This window comes from Mesoplodon bidens (assembly GCF_964165515.1).
Source record: "Mesoplodon bidens genome assembly, chromosome: 10".
NCBI lineage: Eukaryota > Metazoa > Chordata > Mammalia > Artiodactyla > Ziphiidae > Mesoplodon > Mesoplodon bidens.
In genome coordinates this window covers 102,983,122-102,999,155 of record NC_138172.1, presented here as the reverse complement: position 1 = coordinate 102,999,155, position 16,034 = coordinate 102,983,122, and the positions used below count along the sequence as shown (strand labels likewise).

Below are 16,034 nucleotides of genomic sequence, written 5' to 3'. Positions count from 1 at the left end.
ACATTTATTTTTTTGCCCAGTGTTTTAATGGGGTCATTAGGCATTTTAGGAGAGAAATACGTAGATCTGTATTCATAATGCAGGGTGCTAATTGCAGTTTAGAGAGGAACTTCCTTTGTAATACCTAATCGTTGCTTAGTTATTAGCATATTAATTCAACGTTAGTGGAAGTATCGATATTAGGTCTTTCAACTTTCTGAAGTGCGTTCTCAGTAAAAAGTGGATAGCTTTATATGTCTTAGTGTTACAAAGTGATTTTAAGTTGGGTATTGGTGAAAAACGGATGTGCAAGAGGAAAACAAAGTTTGAATTGCTGTTAGTGATTTTCCATTGATTTATTATTTGTGTTTCGATTTGTATCTCTTCATTTTTCAAATATTAATGCTAATTTCCATTAAGGTTCATCTCAGAAGAAGCTGTTGGCACCCGATATGTTTACAGAATCTGATGATATGTTTGCTGCGTATTTTGACGTGAGTAATTTTAAGTCATAACACAACTGTTAATCAGAAAAGGGTATATAACAAATACGTATTTCAGTGGTATATATATATATAGAGAGAAGGATAAAGCAAATTAATGCTAACATTTGGAAAGTCTGGGTGAAGTGTATCTAGAATCTCTTTATACTAGTTTGGCAACTTTTCTCTGTCTGAAATTAAATCAAATTTTAAAACAAGTACAGCAGAACAATCTGAGGGCTTCATAAAATTTAAATATACCAAATGACTTATATGTGTAGTTATTTTCTTTTTAAACAGCTTGCTTCTTGGATTCACAAGCCTCTGTGTATGTGTGCTGTAGTCAGGGGAGACCAGGTGATGTCAGTAATTTTCAGGCCTAGAGTCCACTTTGGGCCTCTCCATTGTAGGCGATTGGGAACTTAAGGATTTGGAGCCTAATAGAAGTCACGGAAGAGTTGGAAATGTTATAAGGAGTGGGTTAAGAAGTTTTGTACCGTTAGCCATTTTATCAGTGGTTTTTCTTGGAAAGATTTTCTTGAAAAATGGTCTCAAAAGTAGCAGGCCATTTCCATCATAAATTTAAAAGAACGTGAGAAATACAGAGGCTTTGGTGAAGGGAGGGGGGAGAGATAAACATGTAACAGGGAGATAAAAATGGACTAGGATAAGCAGTGATGTCCATCCAGGACCCTGAAGACACCGGTGATTGGGTTAAGTAACGGGTCCCGTATGTGCTGTGCTGCCACAGGAACACGCAAAAAAGATGGGTTACGAAAGCGTGAAATGATGTTGAGCCAGTTAAAGTATTGGCACCCATCATCCACCTGGATGATGTTGAAGGGCTTTCTGGGTATCATGGAGAGTGAGTGATGTGAGTGATGTGTAGTGAAGACTCCTCAGAAGCCCCAGATATTCTTAAACTCATCTTCTCGCGCAGCCAGTGACATTTCATCCATAGATGGGAGGAGACAGGGAGGGGGTGTTACGTGACTGGGGCAGTAAAAGAAATGTGAAGATAACTTGTTATTTTTTTCTTGAGCATTATTGTGATTCAAGAGACTTAGATAATCATGTTTCTGCTGTGTTGCATTTATATAAGTCATAGTAAGAGTTTATTTAAGTTGGCATAAAATGTTACCAAATTTTAGCTGGTTCTACCTGTTTTTCTTTTAAAGGAAGTGCTTTAAATGTCTGCCTGTTTGGTGGCTAAATAGCTCATGTTGCTGCCTTAATTTCAGAGTGCGCGTCTGCGGGCTGCTGGCATTGGAAAAGATTTCAAAGAGAATCCCAACCTCAGGGATAACTGGACTGATGCAGAAGGCTATTATCGTGAGTTCACAGTCCCGTTTTTTTTTCCACTTTTGATTTTCTGTTGGAGTAGAGTTGTTGACGTGATGGTTTCACGGGTATGGCGAGTGGCTCAGTTATACATGTTCCTTTTCAATACAGTTCTTGGTAATTTTAGAGTTCATCGTGACATCTTGTACAAGTATGTGGCCCAATGCCTTCACACTTGGGAGACTCTGAAAGTCACACCACAGTGCCGTCACTTGAAAAGGGTGGCACATCTAGCAGCTTCGTGAGCCCATGTTACAGCCCAGAAGCATCACAAAGTGAAGTGAGGTGGGGACTTGATGTGCAGCTGAAATCTATTCAAAGTTATTTTCAGCCATGAGATCATCCTCCAGAGGGAGCGGGTGCCAGTCACACAGACTACAGTTGGAAACCCTGCAGCGAGCACCGTTCTTCCCTCCTCAGTGTTAGGATTGTCAGCAGTTGCTAGGAGAGCAGGAAGTCTTCCTGCAGTGGTTGGCAGCCGGCAACTTGAACCACGTTCTGCAAGAGGGTCACGATGGGGGCGAGGCCTTGAGTCTCCGTGGTGTCCAGGAAGCCAAGCACACAGCAGAGATTTGACACAGTTTTTAAGTGACTGCACTGTGTATCCTACTTTTCGACTTTTATGATGTGTATCTCACAGTTTTGTTCAGTGATCTATTATGGTCAGGATTCTAATCTTTCAGCTTACCTTTTTAGGTGTGAACATAGGTGAAGTCCTGGATAAGCGTTATAACGTGTATGGCTACACGGGTCAAGGCGTGTTCAGTAACGTGGTCCGAGCCAGGGATAATGCGAGGGCCAACCAGGAGGTGGCCGTGAAGATCATCAGGAACAACGAGCTCATGTGAGTTCAGGAGGCAGAACAAGACCTTCACCAGCGCGGGTGTTCGCAGATGAGCCTGTTTCCAAATGGTGCCCACAGTCTGTGTAGGACAGGTATCGGGCTTATAGAACAACAGAGCAGCGCTGGGTATTTCATTGATAGTCACGTGTTGTTCTGTGTGAAGCACTAGAACCGTAGGCTGATTGTATTTAATTCATTTCAGTGCATTTCAGCACTTGCTTTGTGCACTGATGTCAGCTCAGACTCCTTCCATCTACCGCTTGTCTTACGACCATCCTTTGCTGTGAATAGCTTAAACTCAAGATGAAAGGTGAGAAACCAAAAGGTCAGATTGATTAGCTGTCACTGAGCATATGGTGGCCTGCAAAAGGTGTAAAATCAGATAGTTCTGGGAATTATTTGTATCTTTGTCTGTTGCCTCCTCTCTTTATGAGCAAGGAGGTGATTGCCATGCCCGTGTGCTTTAATGCGTAATCTATGCCACACACTGAGCTAGCATTAAAGTCAACTTGGCACTGGTTTGGAAATGCAGGAAAGAAGTGTTTAGGTTTATACTGAAGTCTTAGGCTTAGAAAGTTTGTTTGATGGAAGTCCCCAGCTCCTGTATTATAGACACTAATTTTAAAATGTAGCCTATTGACAAATTATAACTAGAATTTCGGAGGATAATATTTACATCAAGACATCTTGAGATAAAATGTGCAAGATTTATTTCTGTTAAAGCAAGGTGGGTTTATTCCTCGATGTTTCTGTTTTGTTCATTGATTATTTTGGAAATTAACTCCATGAAAACAGTATTTGGCTAAGAGTAAAGTATTGTGTGAATGATATAGAGACTTGTATTCCTCAGCAGTTCTATTATTAGTACTTAAAAAAAAAACAGACTAAACACATCACTAAATAAATACATATTATTTAGTTTTCCTAAATTCTTTTTTTTTTTTTAATTGGGGTATAGTTGTTTTACAGTGCTGTCTTAGTTTCTACTGTACAACGAAGTGGAGTTCTCTGTGCTATACAGCAGATTCTTATTAATTATCTGTTTTATACATAGTAGGGCATATATGTCAATACCAATCTCCCAATTCATCCCACCCCCCTACCCACCCTGGCTTTCCCCCCGGGTGTCCATACGTTTGTTCTCGATATCTGTGTCTCTATTTCTGCCTTGCAAACCGGTTTGTCTGTACCATTTTTCTAGATTCCACGTATATGCGTTCACATATGATATTTGTTTTTCTCTTTCTGACTTGCTTCACTCTGTATGACAGTCTCTGGGTCCATCCACGTCTCTACAAATAACTCAATTTCGTTTCTTTTTATGCCTGAGTAATGCACTGTTGTATTTATGCGCCACATCTTCTGCATCCATTCATCTGTCCCTGGACATTTAGGTTGCTTCCATGACCGGGCTATTGTAAATAGTGCTGCAGTGAACATTGGGGTGCATGTGTCCTTTTGAATTATGCTTTTCTCAGGGTATATGCCCAGTAGTGGGATTGCTGGGTCATATGGTAGGTTCTATTTTTAGTTTTTTAAGGAACCTCCATACTGTTCTCCATAGTGGCTGTATCAATTTACATTCCCACCAACAGTGCAAGAGGGTTCCCTTTTCTCCACGCCCTCTCCAGCATTTATTGTTTGCATAGTTTTCCTAAATTGTTGATGTATCCAATTTTGACCTAATTTTCTTTTTCATTTCAGGCAAAAAACTGGTTTAAAAGAATTAGAATTCTTGAAAAAACTGAACGATGCTGATCCTGATGACAAATTTCATTGTTTGCGACTCTTCAGACACTTTTATCACAAACAGCATCTCTGCCTCGTGTTTGAGCCTCTGAGGTACAGTGTCAAAACCTGTACATTACCCTGAAAACTCAGCTTCTTCACCTTTGCCAGCCTCAGTTCAGATAAATGCCGTGATAAATTTTCTGGGTATTTGATGTGTTTTTTCCAGTTGGCTCTGGGTTTTGTTTTTTAACTGTTGGTGAAGAGCTAGCCTCTTGACAGCTGTTAACGTGTAAACAGCGATTGGCTGTGTACCGTGTGTCACACGCTCACCTCGTGTGGCCTTCGGCTCAGCAGAGAGTTCTCTGACAATTAAATACTTCAGGAAAGGATTAAGCCACAGTGAAAAGAAATGGGAATAGCGGAGTAGGAATATGACGTCCACCTTCACCACTGTGGCTTCACGTTTATGCTTTCACGTGGAAGCCCGTTCCAAGTCAGTAGGCATTGTAGCACTGCATACCTTCCCTCCTCTTCATTTGGAAATTGTGTCGTGGACACACAGTGTCACGTGTTGTCATTTCAATGTAGGGTAATTTATCAAACGTTTGGGCCGTGGGAGGCGCTTCTTGAGCAGAGTGTTTTCATTGTAATTCATGCTTTGAACTTGATTTTACTTTATGCTTGAAAATGGTTTTGCCTTTCTTAATTTCCATTTTGCATTTTAACCCCTAATTTTATTTGTTTTTTTCTTTCCTAAAAGTATGAATTTACGAGAGGTGCTAAAAAAATATGGTAAGGATGTTGGCCTTCATATTAAGGCTGTGCGATCCTATAGTCAGCAGTTGTTCTTGGCACTAAAACTCCTTAAAAGATGCAATATCCTCCATGCAGATATCAAGCCAGACAATATCTTGGTAAGTCAAACGATCAGGCTGCCTTGTACATCCATATAACTTCTACTATAATGTGATTACCGGTGTGTTCTAGAAATGACATCTTTGAAGAATAATTCAGTGCATTACCCATTACAAATGACTTTCCCAGTTTTTACTTTTCTAGAAATTGGGCCATGAAATTTTATAGTAAAGTATGAAGAGAGAGGAAGTAGGCTGCTGTCCCAGTTTTTTCCTGTTGATTGATGGCTTTGATGAGGGCACACAGACCCCAAGAATGCTTTGATGTAGTAACGATGGGCTTCCTCGGGTACCTGGAAAAACGCTTCAGTGTTGCTGTTCTGAAATAAGGAGTGTTCACAGTCCTTTGTTCTCCAGTCTTATAGACTGACAGAGCGAGGGACGTTTAAGGGAGTTACCCTCTCTGAAGCAGATGCATGGGGTTGAGTTTAGGGTGTCCAGGAATAATTCTTTTTCATGTATTCTTTATGCTTTAGAAGCTGTGGCTTCTGGCGGCCACACCCAGGAAAGCTCGGTTGTTCTTGGGCCTTGTATGGAAGGGAGACTTCCCCAGTCTTGACCTCTCCTAGCTCGTGCCTTCTGGTGTGGTAGATGCAGATTTCCCAGTGTTTATGTTTTTGAAACTTAGGAACACATCTCATCACGGTGGAGTGATCGGTGTGTGCGCGCCCCTTTCCTCCCCAGCCCCTTCTCTGTCATGCTGTCAGAGTCGGGGGGCGTGTTCACAGCTGGGGGATTCTAGCTCGTCTGCCCATAACATGTTCCACATGTTTTAAGAAAGATACGATCCTGTTACAGTTTGTTTTGGACTCCTTGTCAGTATCTTAGCTCTTAGTTCAGATTTCCCTTTCTCTTCTTTTTTAATATCTTAAAATACCTCCTTCCAGACCGCCACATTAATGAGGCGTTCCATTTTGTACGTTTGGTCTGAGTTTAAAAGGAAGGTGCTGCGTCTCTGCTGTTACTTGAGGTTAGAGTGGCTGAGTAATTCCAGTGAACTGGTAGGTGCAGTATCAGCTGTAGGCTTGCATAGTCCACTGCATAGTTGATTTTTACCTCAATTTTTCTCTTTCTCTTTTTTGAATTGTGAAATACACCATCCATATCAAAGAACGTATAAACTGTGTATAAGGTAAGGGTTATTATGCACTGAACATCTGTGTAACCACCATGGAGGTTAAGTAATAAGACATTTGTTAGCATCTCAGAAGCTCTTGTTTTTAAAACTTCATTTTTCTCTGAGTTAGTGCTAAACCTAGTATAGGTTTCCTCATGGATTTCAGACAGTTTGCCCTTCTTCCTGAGAAAGGAACAAATAGACATCTGCAACCACGTGGCGCTGTTTGTTAATGAAAATCCAAAGCTTTTAGCCCAGGATTTCAGCCGGCAGTCCGGCAGAAGTGCTGCGTTCCCCGCGGGCGAGTGGAGGGAAGTGCCCGGGTGTGGGTCCCTGTTGCTGAGGGCAGTTCACCCAGCCCGAGCATTCCCCTGACAGACTCAGATTTTAAAGTGGCCCCGGGGTTTTCTCTGGTTACTGCAGCTGCACCCTTAAGTGGCTGGATGCAGTTTACATTTAAAAACTTTAAAAGTACTTTTCCTGTATTATCTTAATTCCATGGATGTCGTCTGTAGTGGACCAGTCTGTAGCACTGACCAGGCTTTATGATATCCCAGGAGAGACTGCCCAGGGCTGCTTATTTAAAGTGTTACGTTTCTTTGGGGTGGGAACAGTAGGCCAAGTTCAAGTCCCAACTCGGAATTTGTGTGTGTCTCTTTTGAACGGGGGGAAGGGGCTCTGGCATGTGAATTACCTTCACTTGTTAACCCTGAACATGCTCTGACTCATGAGTGGCAGCGGCCATGGGACCTCTGGCCTCTCAGCAGATGTCACTGTCACTGTGTATGTGGAAGTACTTACAGAGGAGAAGAGAGACAAATGACTGATACGGTGTTCGTGTTTATCCGTCTTGCCAAATATATTTAACCTTTTCCTGACTAATACTTTCTTTACATTTAAGGGATTTAGTATTTTTTAGACTCGAAGTGAGTGCTAAATTTGGGATGGTCTAGCAGCTGCGGATGAAGAATGTTTTTATTCTTTTTGTCCAAATTGAATCTGAATCATTCTTCTGCTTTCATTGCCATCGTAGTTTTCTGGCAAACGAAAGTTAACTTAAGTCAGTTGTAAGTTAATCTAAGTCTGATTTCTTCTCAGTGACCGTCTTCGTGTTCCTTTAGGCAGTAACTTGATTGGTTCGGGTTTCCTGGGGGTTTTTAGAAGATGCTTTGCTTCAGTGCTTTCTGTTACTATTCCACCCTTTCTAAATAGCTTTGGTTAAATTTACTTGGTATTATCTCTTATTTCCTCACTGAAGAAAGTTCTTTTACTAATTTATGATCAAATATTTGAGAGCTCTTAATAATTAGGAAATTGAATTATAAAATAATTAGAAAAGGAATTTTCAAGTGAGTGACTTTGTTCTCAGTATTGGGAATAACTTCTCAGAGCCAGTTTTTTTAATCTGATCACGTGTCTTAATTTCTCCTGGCGTGAGTTAAACTTCAATTGTAAAATGTTTTGCAGGTTAATGAATCAAAAACTATTTTAAAGCTCTGCGACTTCGGGTCGGCTTCACATGTTGCGGATAATGACATAACGCCTTACCTTGTCAGTAGATTTTATCGCGCTCCTGAAATCAGTAAGTTTCTTCCGACGCTCTTCGACCTGGGCCGTCGTGTGCAGTGGGAGCGGCATGCTGACTGTCTAAGCACTGTTTTCCGTCGCGCTGCAGCAGCTGCTTGAGTCATTCATGAGGAAGGGAACCGTAGCCAGTTCATCCTCCTCAGGTGGGATGACCGTAGTTGTGGCAGGTGTGGAAAGCCCTCGGCTTTGGGAGACTGCTCTTACTTCCTCAGGGTCTGGCTGTCACCTTTGTGGATTGTCTGGGACCTGTGTTCCCCCTCCTTTTGCCTCGGCTGAGGCTGGTGAGCCCCTCCACCCAAGGCGAGATGAAGAGAGAGAAGAGAGACGCCCTTTCTTCCGCGCCTTCACTTCCGTCCCCACGCCCTCATTTGTTTAGGTTTCTAAGTTTAAGAGTCCCTATTAAGAATTAGTGGGAAAGAATATGAAACTAATGTGAAAGCGAGGTACTCAGATGGTGGTTGCGTGGTCCGAGCTAAATTGATTCCCCTGTTAATGGAAGTAAACAGTAGTTGACTGTTTTTATCATCATACGTTAAAACTTGTATTATGTTTTCAGTTATAGGTAAAAGCTATGACTATGGTATAGATATGTGGTCTGTAGGCTGCACCTTGTATGAACTCTATACTGGAAAGATTTTATTTCCTGGCAAAACCAATAACCATATGTTGAAGCTCGCCATGGATCTCAAAGGAAAGATGCCAAATAAGGTAGGATGTTAGTGTGAGCTTGTTTCCAAGGTCTCAGTGGTACCTTCCGATAGATTCGTGGGTTGCTGACACTCATCTCTAGTGGTTATAAAACAATTTCTGAGAGGCAGGTACATGGCTACTTGAAGGTAGAATTGGAATTGAGGGAGAGAGGATACATGCGGCTCTTCTCACAGCTCTGTCCTTCCCTTCTTCCACTGGTTGTCACTCGGTGATGGGCAGAGCAGCAGCAGGGTTCCTGGGAGCGCACCTGTACTGGTAACAGCTGCAGTGAGAAAAGATGCAGGTCCAGGTAGACAGATGGTGGAGGAAGGACTCGGTCATCAGAGAGTGAGCGGCGGGGGCTTGACGGCAGTCCGTTCATAGAGGTTGGAAGCTGCTTGGGAGAGGGAGAAGATACCGAGAACACTCACACGGGCACATGAAACTCACCCTTAATGCTTGAGCTGTAATATTAGTTTGTTTGATTAACACAAATCGGGAACTTTATAGGCATTTATAAAAATGCCTAAAGACCGTATCTTAGGCTTTCATGATTTCAGCTTATGTGCTGACTTTGAGAGATTTACAGATTTTTCTCCCTATAGGTCAGAAGCCATTATGTTTTTTAAGTTCTGTCCAAGTTCTGTTACGTTGGACTCGTTTAGACTGAGATACACAGCAATTAGCTATGTTGGTACTTGTTTTAACGAGGCCTGGCCTGCTATCACTTTAGGGCTGTTAGAACCTAATTTTTTAAATGTCGTTAGGTTTCTTAACTGCCAAGAGAGAAGGCCCCAGTTGTGTAATATTCTTCCTAAGAGCCACTGATGTAAGTCTTTGCTTAGTCTTAGTTTTGAATAGTGAGAGCACAACATGATATTTATTGTAATTGGTTTAAGTCACTGCCCGGGAAAATATAATTTCATGTTGTTAAGTACTCTTAGGTACAGCATTTGTATGAGCTTTTCCAAAGGTGTTATTCTCTCGAGAACAAGGAATCGGAGATCATTCTCAAATAAGGAAGCAAACCCAGAGAGACTGAACAGGAACACTTGTGTGACTTGTGTATTGGGTCATCGGTAGACCAGACTACCAATGTCTAAGAGCTCAAAATCCACCTGTTCTGTTTTATTGCCAGATGATTCGGAAAGGCGTATTTAAAGACCAACATTTTGATCAAAACCTCAACTTCATGTACATAGAAGTTGATAAAGTAACAGAGAGGGTAAGTGTCCTTTAGCTGTGCTACATTAGATGATTATCTTATTGTTAACGGATTGTGTGCCGGGTGGTTCTAGGAGATGCGAGTATTTTAAACGCTAAAAATAACGCCTGTTGCTGTTGGCCAATTCCTGAGTAAGACACATGAGGTTATGGGAAAGATTTTTAAATGTCTGCCTAGTATAATGAGTTTATTTTTATCGTACTGAGGCCCTTTTCTCTCTCCTTGGGTCACTTTCTTGGTCTGGCTTCCCATCCAGCTTCCGTACTGCTGCCAGAGTGATCTTTTTGAAAACAAACCCAATCGTATTACTCTCCCTGCTTCACAATTCTTCCTTGGCGCCCTCTTACCTATAAGATAATGGATTTAACTCCTCAGAAAGACTGCCGTCCTCAGCGGTTCCCCCACTCACGACTGCATGGACCCCACCATTCCACACCCGGCAGTAGGCCAGCGGGCATGCTGCTTGTTCCAGACCTCCATGCCTTTGTTCACACACCATCCTGACCTTCATTACTTAACTATGTGTTTGAATTCTCATAGAATTCCTTTCTGTTGTCATTCTGATCTGTTTATAAAATTAAACTACAGAATGATGTTTAAACTATCCTGGCTAACTTGGGGTTGACCTTTTTCATTCAAGTTTTTTAGGTTATATATATTTAGTAATTTATTTAGAGATACACATTTAAAAAATTATTTGTAGGAGAAAGTTACTGTCATGAGCACCATTAATCCAACTAAGGACCTGTTGGCTGACTTGATTGGGTGCCAGCGACTTCCTGAAGACCAACGTAAAAAAGTGCACCAGCTGAAGGACTTGTTGGACCAGATCCTAATGTTGGACCCAGCTAAACGGATTAGCATCAACCAGGCCCTACAGCATGCCTTCATCCAGGAGAAGATTTAAACGAGATGAAGAAGCTCCAAGGGTTTGAGTAATTAAATACAAAGACTGAAGAAATTTCACAGCAGTTTATTAATGTATATAAACTTATAAATATTTCTCCAGCAAATTTGAGGAAGCATGATATATTTGAATTAACACCAAGGGTGATATTTCTTTTAGAAATGTTAGTTAATCTGTTTTGTGTCTTATGTGAAATTTCACTGTAGAAATGTTTTAATTGCCAAGACTGCACAGAATTACAGTGCTAATGTAAATGGTTGCAGTTCACATAAAAGACAAAAGCATCTGTTATAAAATGAGTAGTAATACTGGGTGGTTGATTTATTTTTAGCAAACTTGGCTTCATTTTGGTCTTCAGATAAAATGGCCAGCATAAATGCTGTTTATATTCACGTTTTCCTAGGTGTGTGTGTGCAGGCCACAGCAGCATGCCCTGGGTGTAGTCAGTGCCGAAAGGGGCCTGTTCCTTCTTGAGCCTGCCTGCAGGGATGGTCTCCTCTTTTAAAGCAGGTTGTGTACAACATTCAGTACACTGAAGGTAAGCTAAACCATCAACATCACTGGTGTTTTAAGATGTTATTTTATTGGAACAATTTGACAAATGAGGGATATTAGCTTTGTGGCAGAATTCCCTGCATGTGTGATAACTGATCTTGTTTTATTTTTTGGCATTGCAACTGTGGCATAGTTACAATTTCTGTTCTGTTCATCACATTTAAAATTTGAAGAGTATGCGCTTGATGGATAGAGCGCCTTCAGTGTACTGTTTCTTATTAACTTTAATTTTTTTTAAATCAACTTGCTATAGACTTTATATACATTTTGTTAAATACAGTTCCTAGTGACATAGAAACAATGCGTAGTTTTCATTTACTAATAACAAATGTTGAGGCCTAATTCTGGAAGTCCTCATATTTAAAAGTTAGATAGACAACATAATGAAATTTTTAACTATTTGTATGTCATTTTGAAAGTGTACTGCTTTATGGTAAAAGTGTTTTTCATTTGTTCATTGTTTTCATTATTTGTGATCATGTTGTCTTTCAATACAGGCATAAACCTTCCACTCTTGAACAAAGCAGCTGCTTTTTAAAAGCGGTAATTGCTTCTTTACCTTTTATTTCTTTTGTAAATGAAGCTTTTCTTTAAGGATGTGACTTTAAAGTGTTGTCTATTGCATAAAACAGTTGACACTCACTTATTGTAAAGTGAAGATTGTTCTACTGCATGTGACGTGGACCATGCAGATTTCTGTATGTTCTCAGTATGCATCACTAGGTAATAAAGTCTTTTGTGAACAAGGCATTTGTAGCCATTTTTAAAAGTTTTTGTCTTCAGTGCTGGTAAGTCAGGTAAACGATATAGAGTTAAAAGCAACCTTGCGTTTCTTCCTTTAAGTCTTTAACTGAAAGAATTATTTGTTAAAGATGTAAACCTAGCCAGAAGTTTATCATTTTATTAATAATTAGGATCCTAATTATTTCATCAAAAAATTCTACCAGTATTGTCAGCTTTCAGTGTAGTGAGGTAATTCCTGTAGGTTATGGGGTATAATTCAGGATTTAACTAATGTTTCTGCTATTTTCTCACTTTTCCTTCTGATGGTGCGGAAAGAGAAAAAGGAAAACGGGGCACAGGCCACTCACCGCCTTCTCCAAGGGGTCTGATTTGCTGAGACACCAGCTTCACCTTCTTCACAAGGTTATTTCTGACAGCATGTGTAGATAAACATTTAGCAACAATTTAAAACAAAATCATGTAAATCGGTTTGGTTTTGCAACACGAAGAAATTAGTATTTTTTACCATGATAGCAGAGAATTTTCAGAAATGTTTGTTATCTTTTCTGTTTGGGTGGTAAAATTAATGCTTGTCTCCCTGAGGAATGTGGAAAATAATCAGATTTTAGGGGTTTAAATAATATTTTAAAATTGTAAATGGGATTTTTTTATTCACCCAGGCACCTAATTACAACAAGCATGCACATTTTGGTGCATTCAAGAATGGAAAATCAGAGTAGCAGCATTCTTCTGGTGGGTTTTACTCCATTTAAAGGCATGAAATGAACTACAGCCAGGAAGGTGATAGATGATACAATAGGCCAGCTTTGACTCTGTACCCCCCATCTCCTCGTGGTTTAGACATAAACTGACATAAATGCCAGGTGGTGCTCATCCTCAGGTGGTGACGCCTTGTAAACAAGGCGTCCCAGGCGCAGCTTTCCTACCTGAATGAAACGGGTAGTGATTTTCCCACCACTGTTTACTTTGGTGATAATAAGCTGCATAGTCAAGTCTTTCCTAGTTATTTTCACTCAAAATATTGATAGTTAACGTTTGTATGTTTCTGGTGATTTTCATGGCTTCATTTTATGTACTTACTTAAGTAAGTTAACTTCCACTTAGAGACAGTTCATCTTATGCCTTCAAAACTGTTACGTGTTCTTTAAAAAACAAAGTTGCTTGTCACTTGTTCTTTGTGTTTTAGGTGCAGCTCAGTGGAAGATGATGACACCAGAAGACATGAGCTAAGGTTTCTGTCCTATAAAAGATTTTTAAAAAAAAGAATCCTCCATTTAATTTTTGTCTAGTTTTTTAGTTTTCAGCATTATGATTTGGGGTGCATTACTGTTTGGTGCTTAGAGTGGCGCTCCTGTGTTCATTGTAAAGTTTTCGCTTTATCATGCTTCCTGCCTCTCCCCCGCTTCCCTCCCCTAGGATGAGAATAGTGGTCAGATCTAGTGATGTTGGCCGTGTGGATAGTGAGATTCCACATCACACATGGTTGTCAAAATTGGTCCCTAAGGATTATTAGAAAAACAGTAGCCACCAAAAGAGCATCCATCTGAAGGTAGTCTCCCACCTTAGGTGTCATGTCTCCTTGGCTGATGCACAAGAGTAGAAAGGAACCCTAAGAGCACTGCTCAGATCCTGGGGCGCCCTCTTCTCCAGCTCACCCTCAGTGTCTGTGTTCAGCCAGTGCTCCGGTCACTGTCTTGAAATAGACCAGATATCCAGAGCACTGCCAGCGTTCCTTCTTAAGGGAAATGCGAGGGCACGTTCTGTAGATCTTTGAAATTCCCGAACTCAGCATTCCTTGATTTATCTACTTGAAAGGAACCCTGTAAGCAGTGTTTATCCACACACACGTAATTGTATTGGAGTCTGTAATGTCCTAAGGCAGAGAGACGTGGAGCTCTGCAAGCCCTCTGCTAGGTGGGCCCAGGGCGTGAACAGTCCTCCGCAGAAGCGCAGTCAGTTGCTGTGTAGTTTCTCTCAAGAAGGTTTTGCTGTATTTCACTTTATGGCAAAAATGGTGCCAAGTGATTGTGAGACTTCAGGGTCCATAAGTCCTAGGACATAACCCACAAAGATGGCATAGTTCTCTCTGTAGTTGGGGGAATAGTTGAGCTTACACATTTTAGACACCGTTCTCTGGGTAGACCTGTTCTCGAAGGTTATCAGAAATTAGGCTGGAATGTCAGGGTTTTGAAGGGAGTGTCCTGTCGTAAATTTTAAGACCCTCCCAGCATTTGTATTCACCCTCACCTTCAAGTCCTTATTAATAGCGTCCTGTTTCTTTATTCCCCAGTGCCTGTTTCATTCCACTCTACTTTTTCTCAAAATAATTTTGTGTTTAAAAAACATTTTTTTTTGGCCATTATAATGACCACTTCCTTTTCCTGACTAAAACAAATACTCAGGACATTTTTACAGTCCTAGTGTTTTGGGTATGTGGTGGAGGCAGTGAGGTGCAAAGTTCTCAGGTTTGTCCCTTTTTGCGTTCCTCCCCCTCCCCTTCACCTGGACTTCTCTAGCTGGCCCGGGAGAAGGAGAATCTCTGAAACGGGAATCACATGTCTTCAGATTTAGGCCGAGCAGTTGAGGGAATCCCCTATTAAATGTCGAGATAGGAAAGAAGCCAGATATCAAATGCGCAGGTACTTTTATGTTAGTTATCATGACATTGTCAGAAATTGGGCTTCATAAAGTGTTTTCTTTTTCCTAGAATCCTAGTTCAGGCGTATTCAATGGGAATTTTATCATTCTTTTCTGAGATGAAATGTCCTTATAGAAATGTTCACTACAAATTCATGTGTTTTACATGTCAATGAATGTACACTAAATTGACTTTTAAAATGCTTTCCAGTTATTCTGATAGATATCATCATGGTGTCTTTAATTCTTCTCCTCCTGTGTGTAGGGTAAGGGACTGTTCTTCTGAAGAATCTTTCCAGTTAGTGACCAAGATATGGAAGCTCATCTCTGAAAATACTTGACATGTATCCTAACTATTCCCAGTGTCATTTGAATTGTAACTTGCATTTCAGCAGCAATGTTCCCAAGTTGACTTATTAGGAAAATGTAATAAAATGTGCCTCTTGTTACCATACTGCCTCCTAAGTTTTCATTGCTGAGTTTGGTGTCTTTACATTTAGCTTTAAGTCAGAAACACTGTTTCTTACCTGATCTTCATAGATGTGCTTTGCAAAGTGTTTTGTGCTCAGATATGACCGGGAACCGCCAGGTTAGGGAAAGTTGTCGGAAGACATCCAACAGGCTTTGTGAGTCTCACGAGGGGGAGGGTGGGGAGGAGGTCCCGCCGAGCAAGCCGAACCTGCCCCTCAGAACCTGCAGCCTGGAAACAACCTGCAAGCAGCTAAGTGCAGAACACACGCCAGAAGGTGCTGTGTTCTCGTTCCCGTTACACGTACTTGATTTCGTTTTCCTAGGGATAGAAACGATGCGTAACGGGATAACCCCTTCCTGTAATGGCTTAAATCAGTCAGTTCATTGCAGGCAGGGAAGCCTGGCGAGTATTGGACCCTGTCCGCTTCTTCCCATTCTTTATTTTCTCCTAAGGAACTGTCTTCAGCTTTAAACAGAACAGTGATGAAATACTTAAGAGGCAGGAACAGGGAGGTCGTGTGAACCTTTAGCACACGCAAAACAGGACTGGAGGGCGGAGGGCAGAGGCCCAGGCTGGCTTCGTAGAGCACGTCTGACCCAGCTGGAGCCCCTGCCACCGGTGGCTGGCCAGGCGCTCTGGTCAGGTTGTGGTTGGAGCAATGGGCTGAGTGGCAGTGGCTCTGGAGAGCCTTCTTGTCAAAGCCCCAGTTGTGTTTCCTGTTCGGCCTGGTACAGGACTGAGGGCTACGTAGTCATCTATCCAAAGTGATGGGCAGGGGTCATGAGATCCTCTTTTTAGTAGGGGGAGTA

At 41.3% G+C, this 16,034-nt stretch overlaps 1 protein-coding gene across 13 annotated transcripts in view; it reads left to right on the top strand.

Moving 5' to 3' along the window:
- Nucleotides 1-15,205, top strand: part of PRP4K (pre-mRNA processing factor kinase PRP4K) — a 40,979-nt gene extending 25,774 nt beyond the window's left edge. The window contains exons 7-18 of one of the 13 annotated variants that reach the window (XR_014016935.1): nt 400-473; nt 1,703-1,793; nt 2,499-2,646; nt 4,351-4,488; nt 5,138-5,291; nt 7,876-7,990; nt 8,552-8,703; nt 9,824-9,910; nt 10,614-11,355; nt 11,870-11,915; nt 12,432-12,518; nt 12,776-15,205. Coding sequence is in view for 1 of the 13 variants with exons in the window: in XM_081247194.1 (XP_081103320.1) it covers nt 400-473; nt 1,703-1,793; nt 2,499-2,646; nt 4,351-4,488; nt 5,138-5,291; nt 7,876-7,990; nt 8,552-8,703; nt 9,824-9,910; nt 10,614-10,817 (1,163 nt within the window). In the remaining 12 variants the exon portion in view is untranslated. Of the gene's footprint in view, nt 1-399; nt 474-1,702; nt 1,794-2,498; nt 2,647-4,350; nt 4,489-5,137; nt 5,292-7,875; nt 7,991-8,551; nt 8,704-9,823; nt 9,911-10,613 lie in introns of all 13 variants that reach the window. The other 12 variants (XR_014016940.1, XR_014016937.1, XR_014016938.1 and 9 more) reach the window with 12 other exon arrangements.
- The last annotated feature ends 829 nt before the right edge of the window (nt 15,206-16,034 follow it).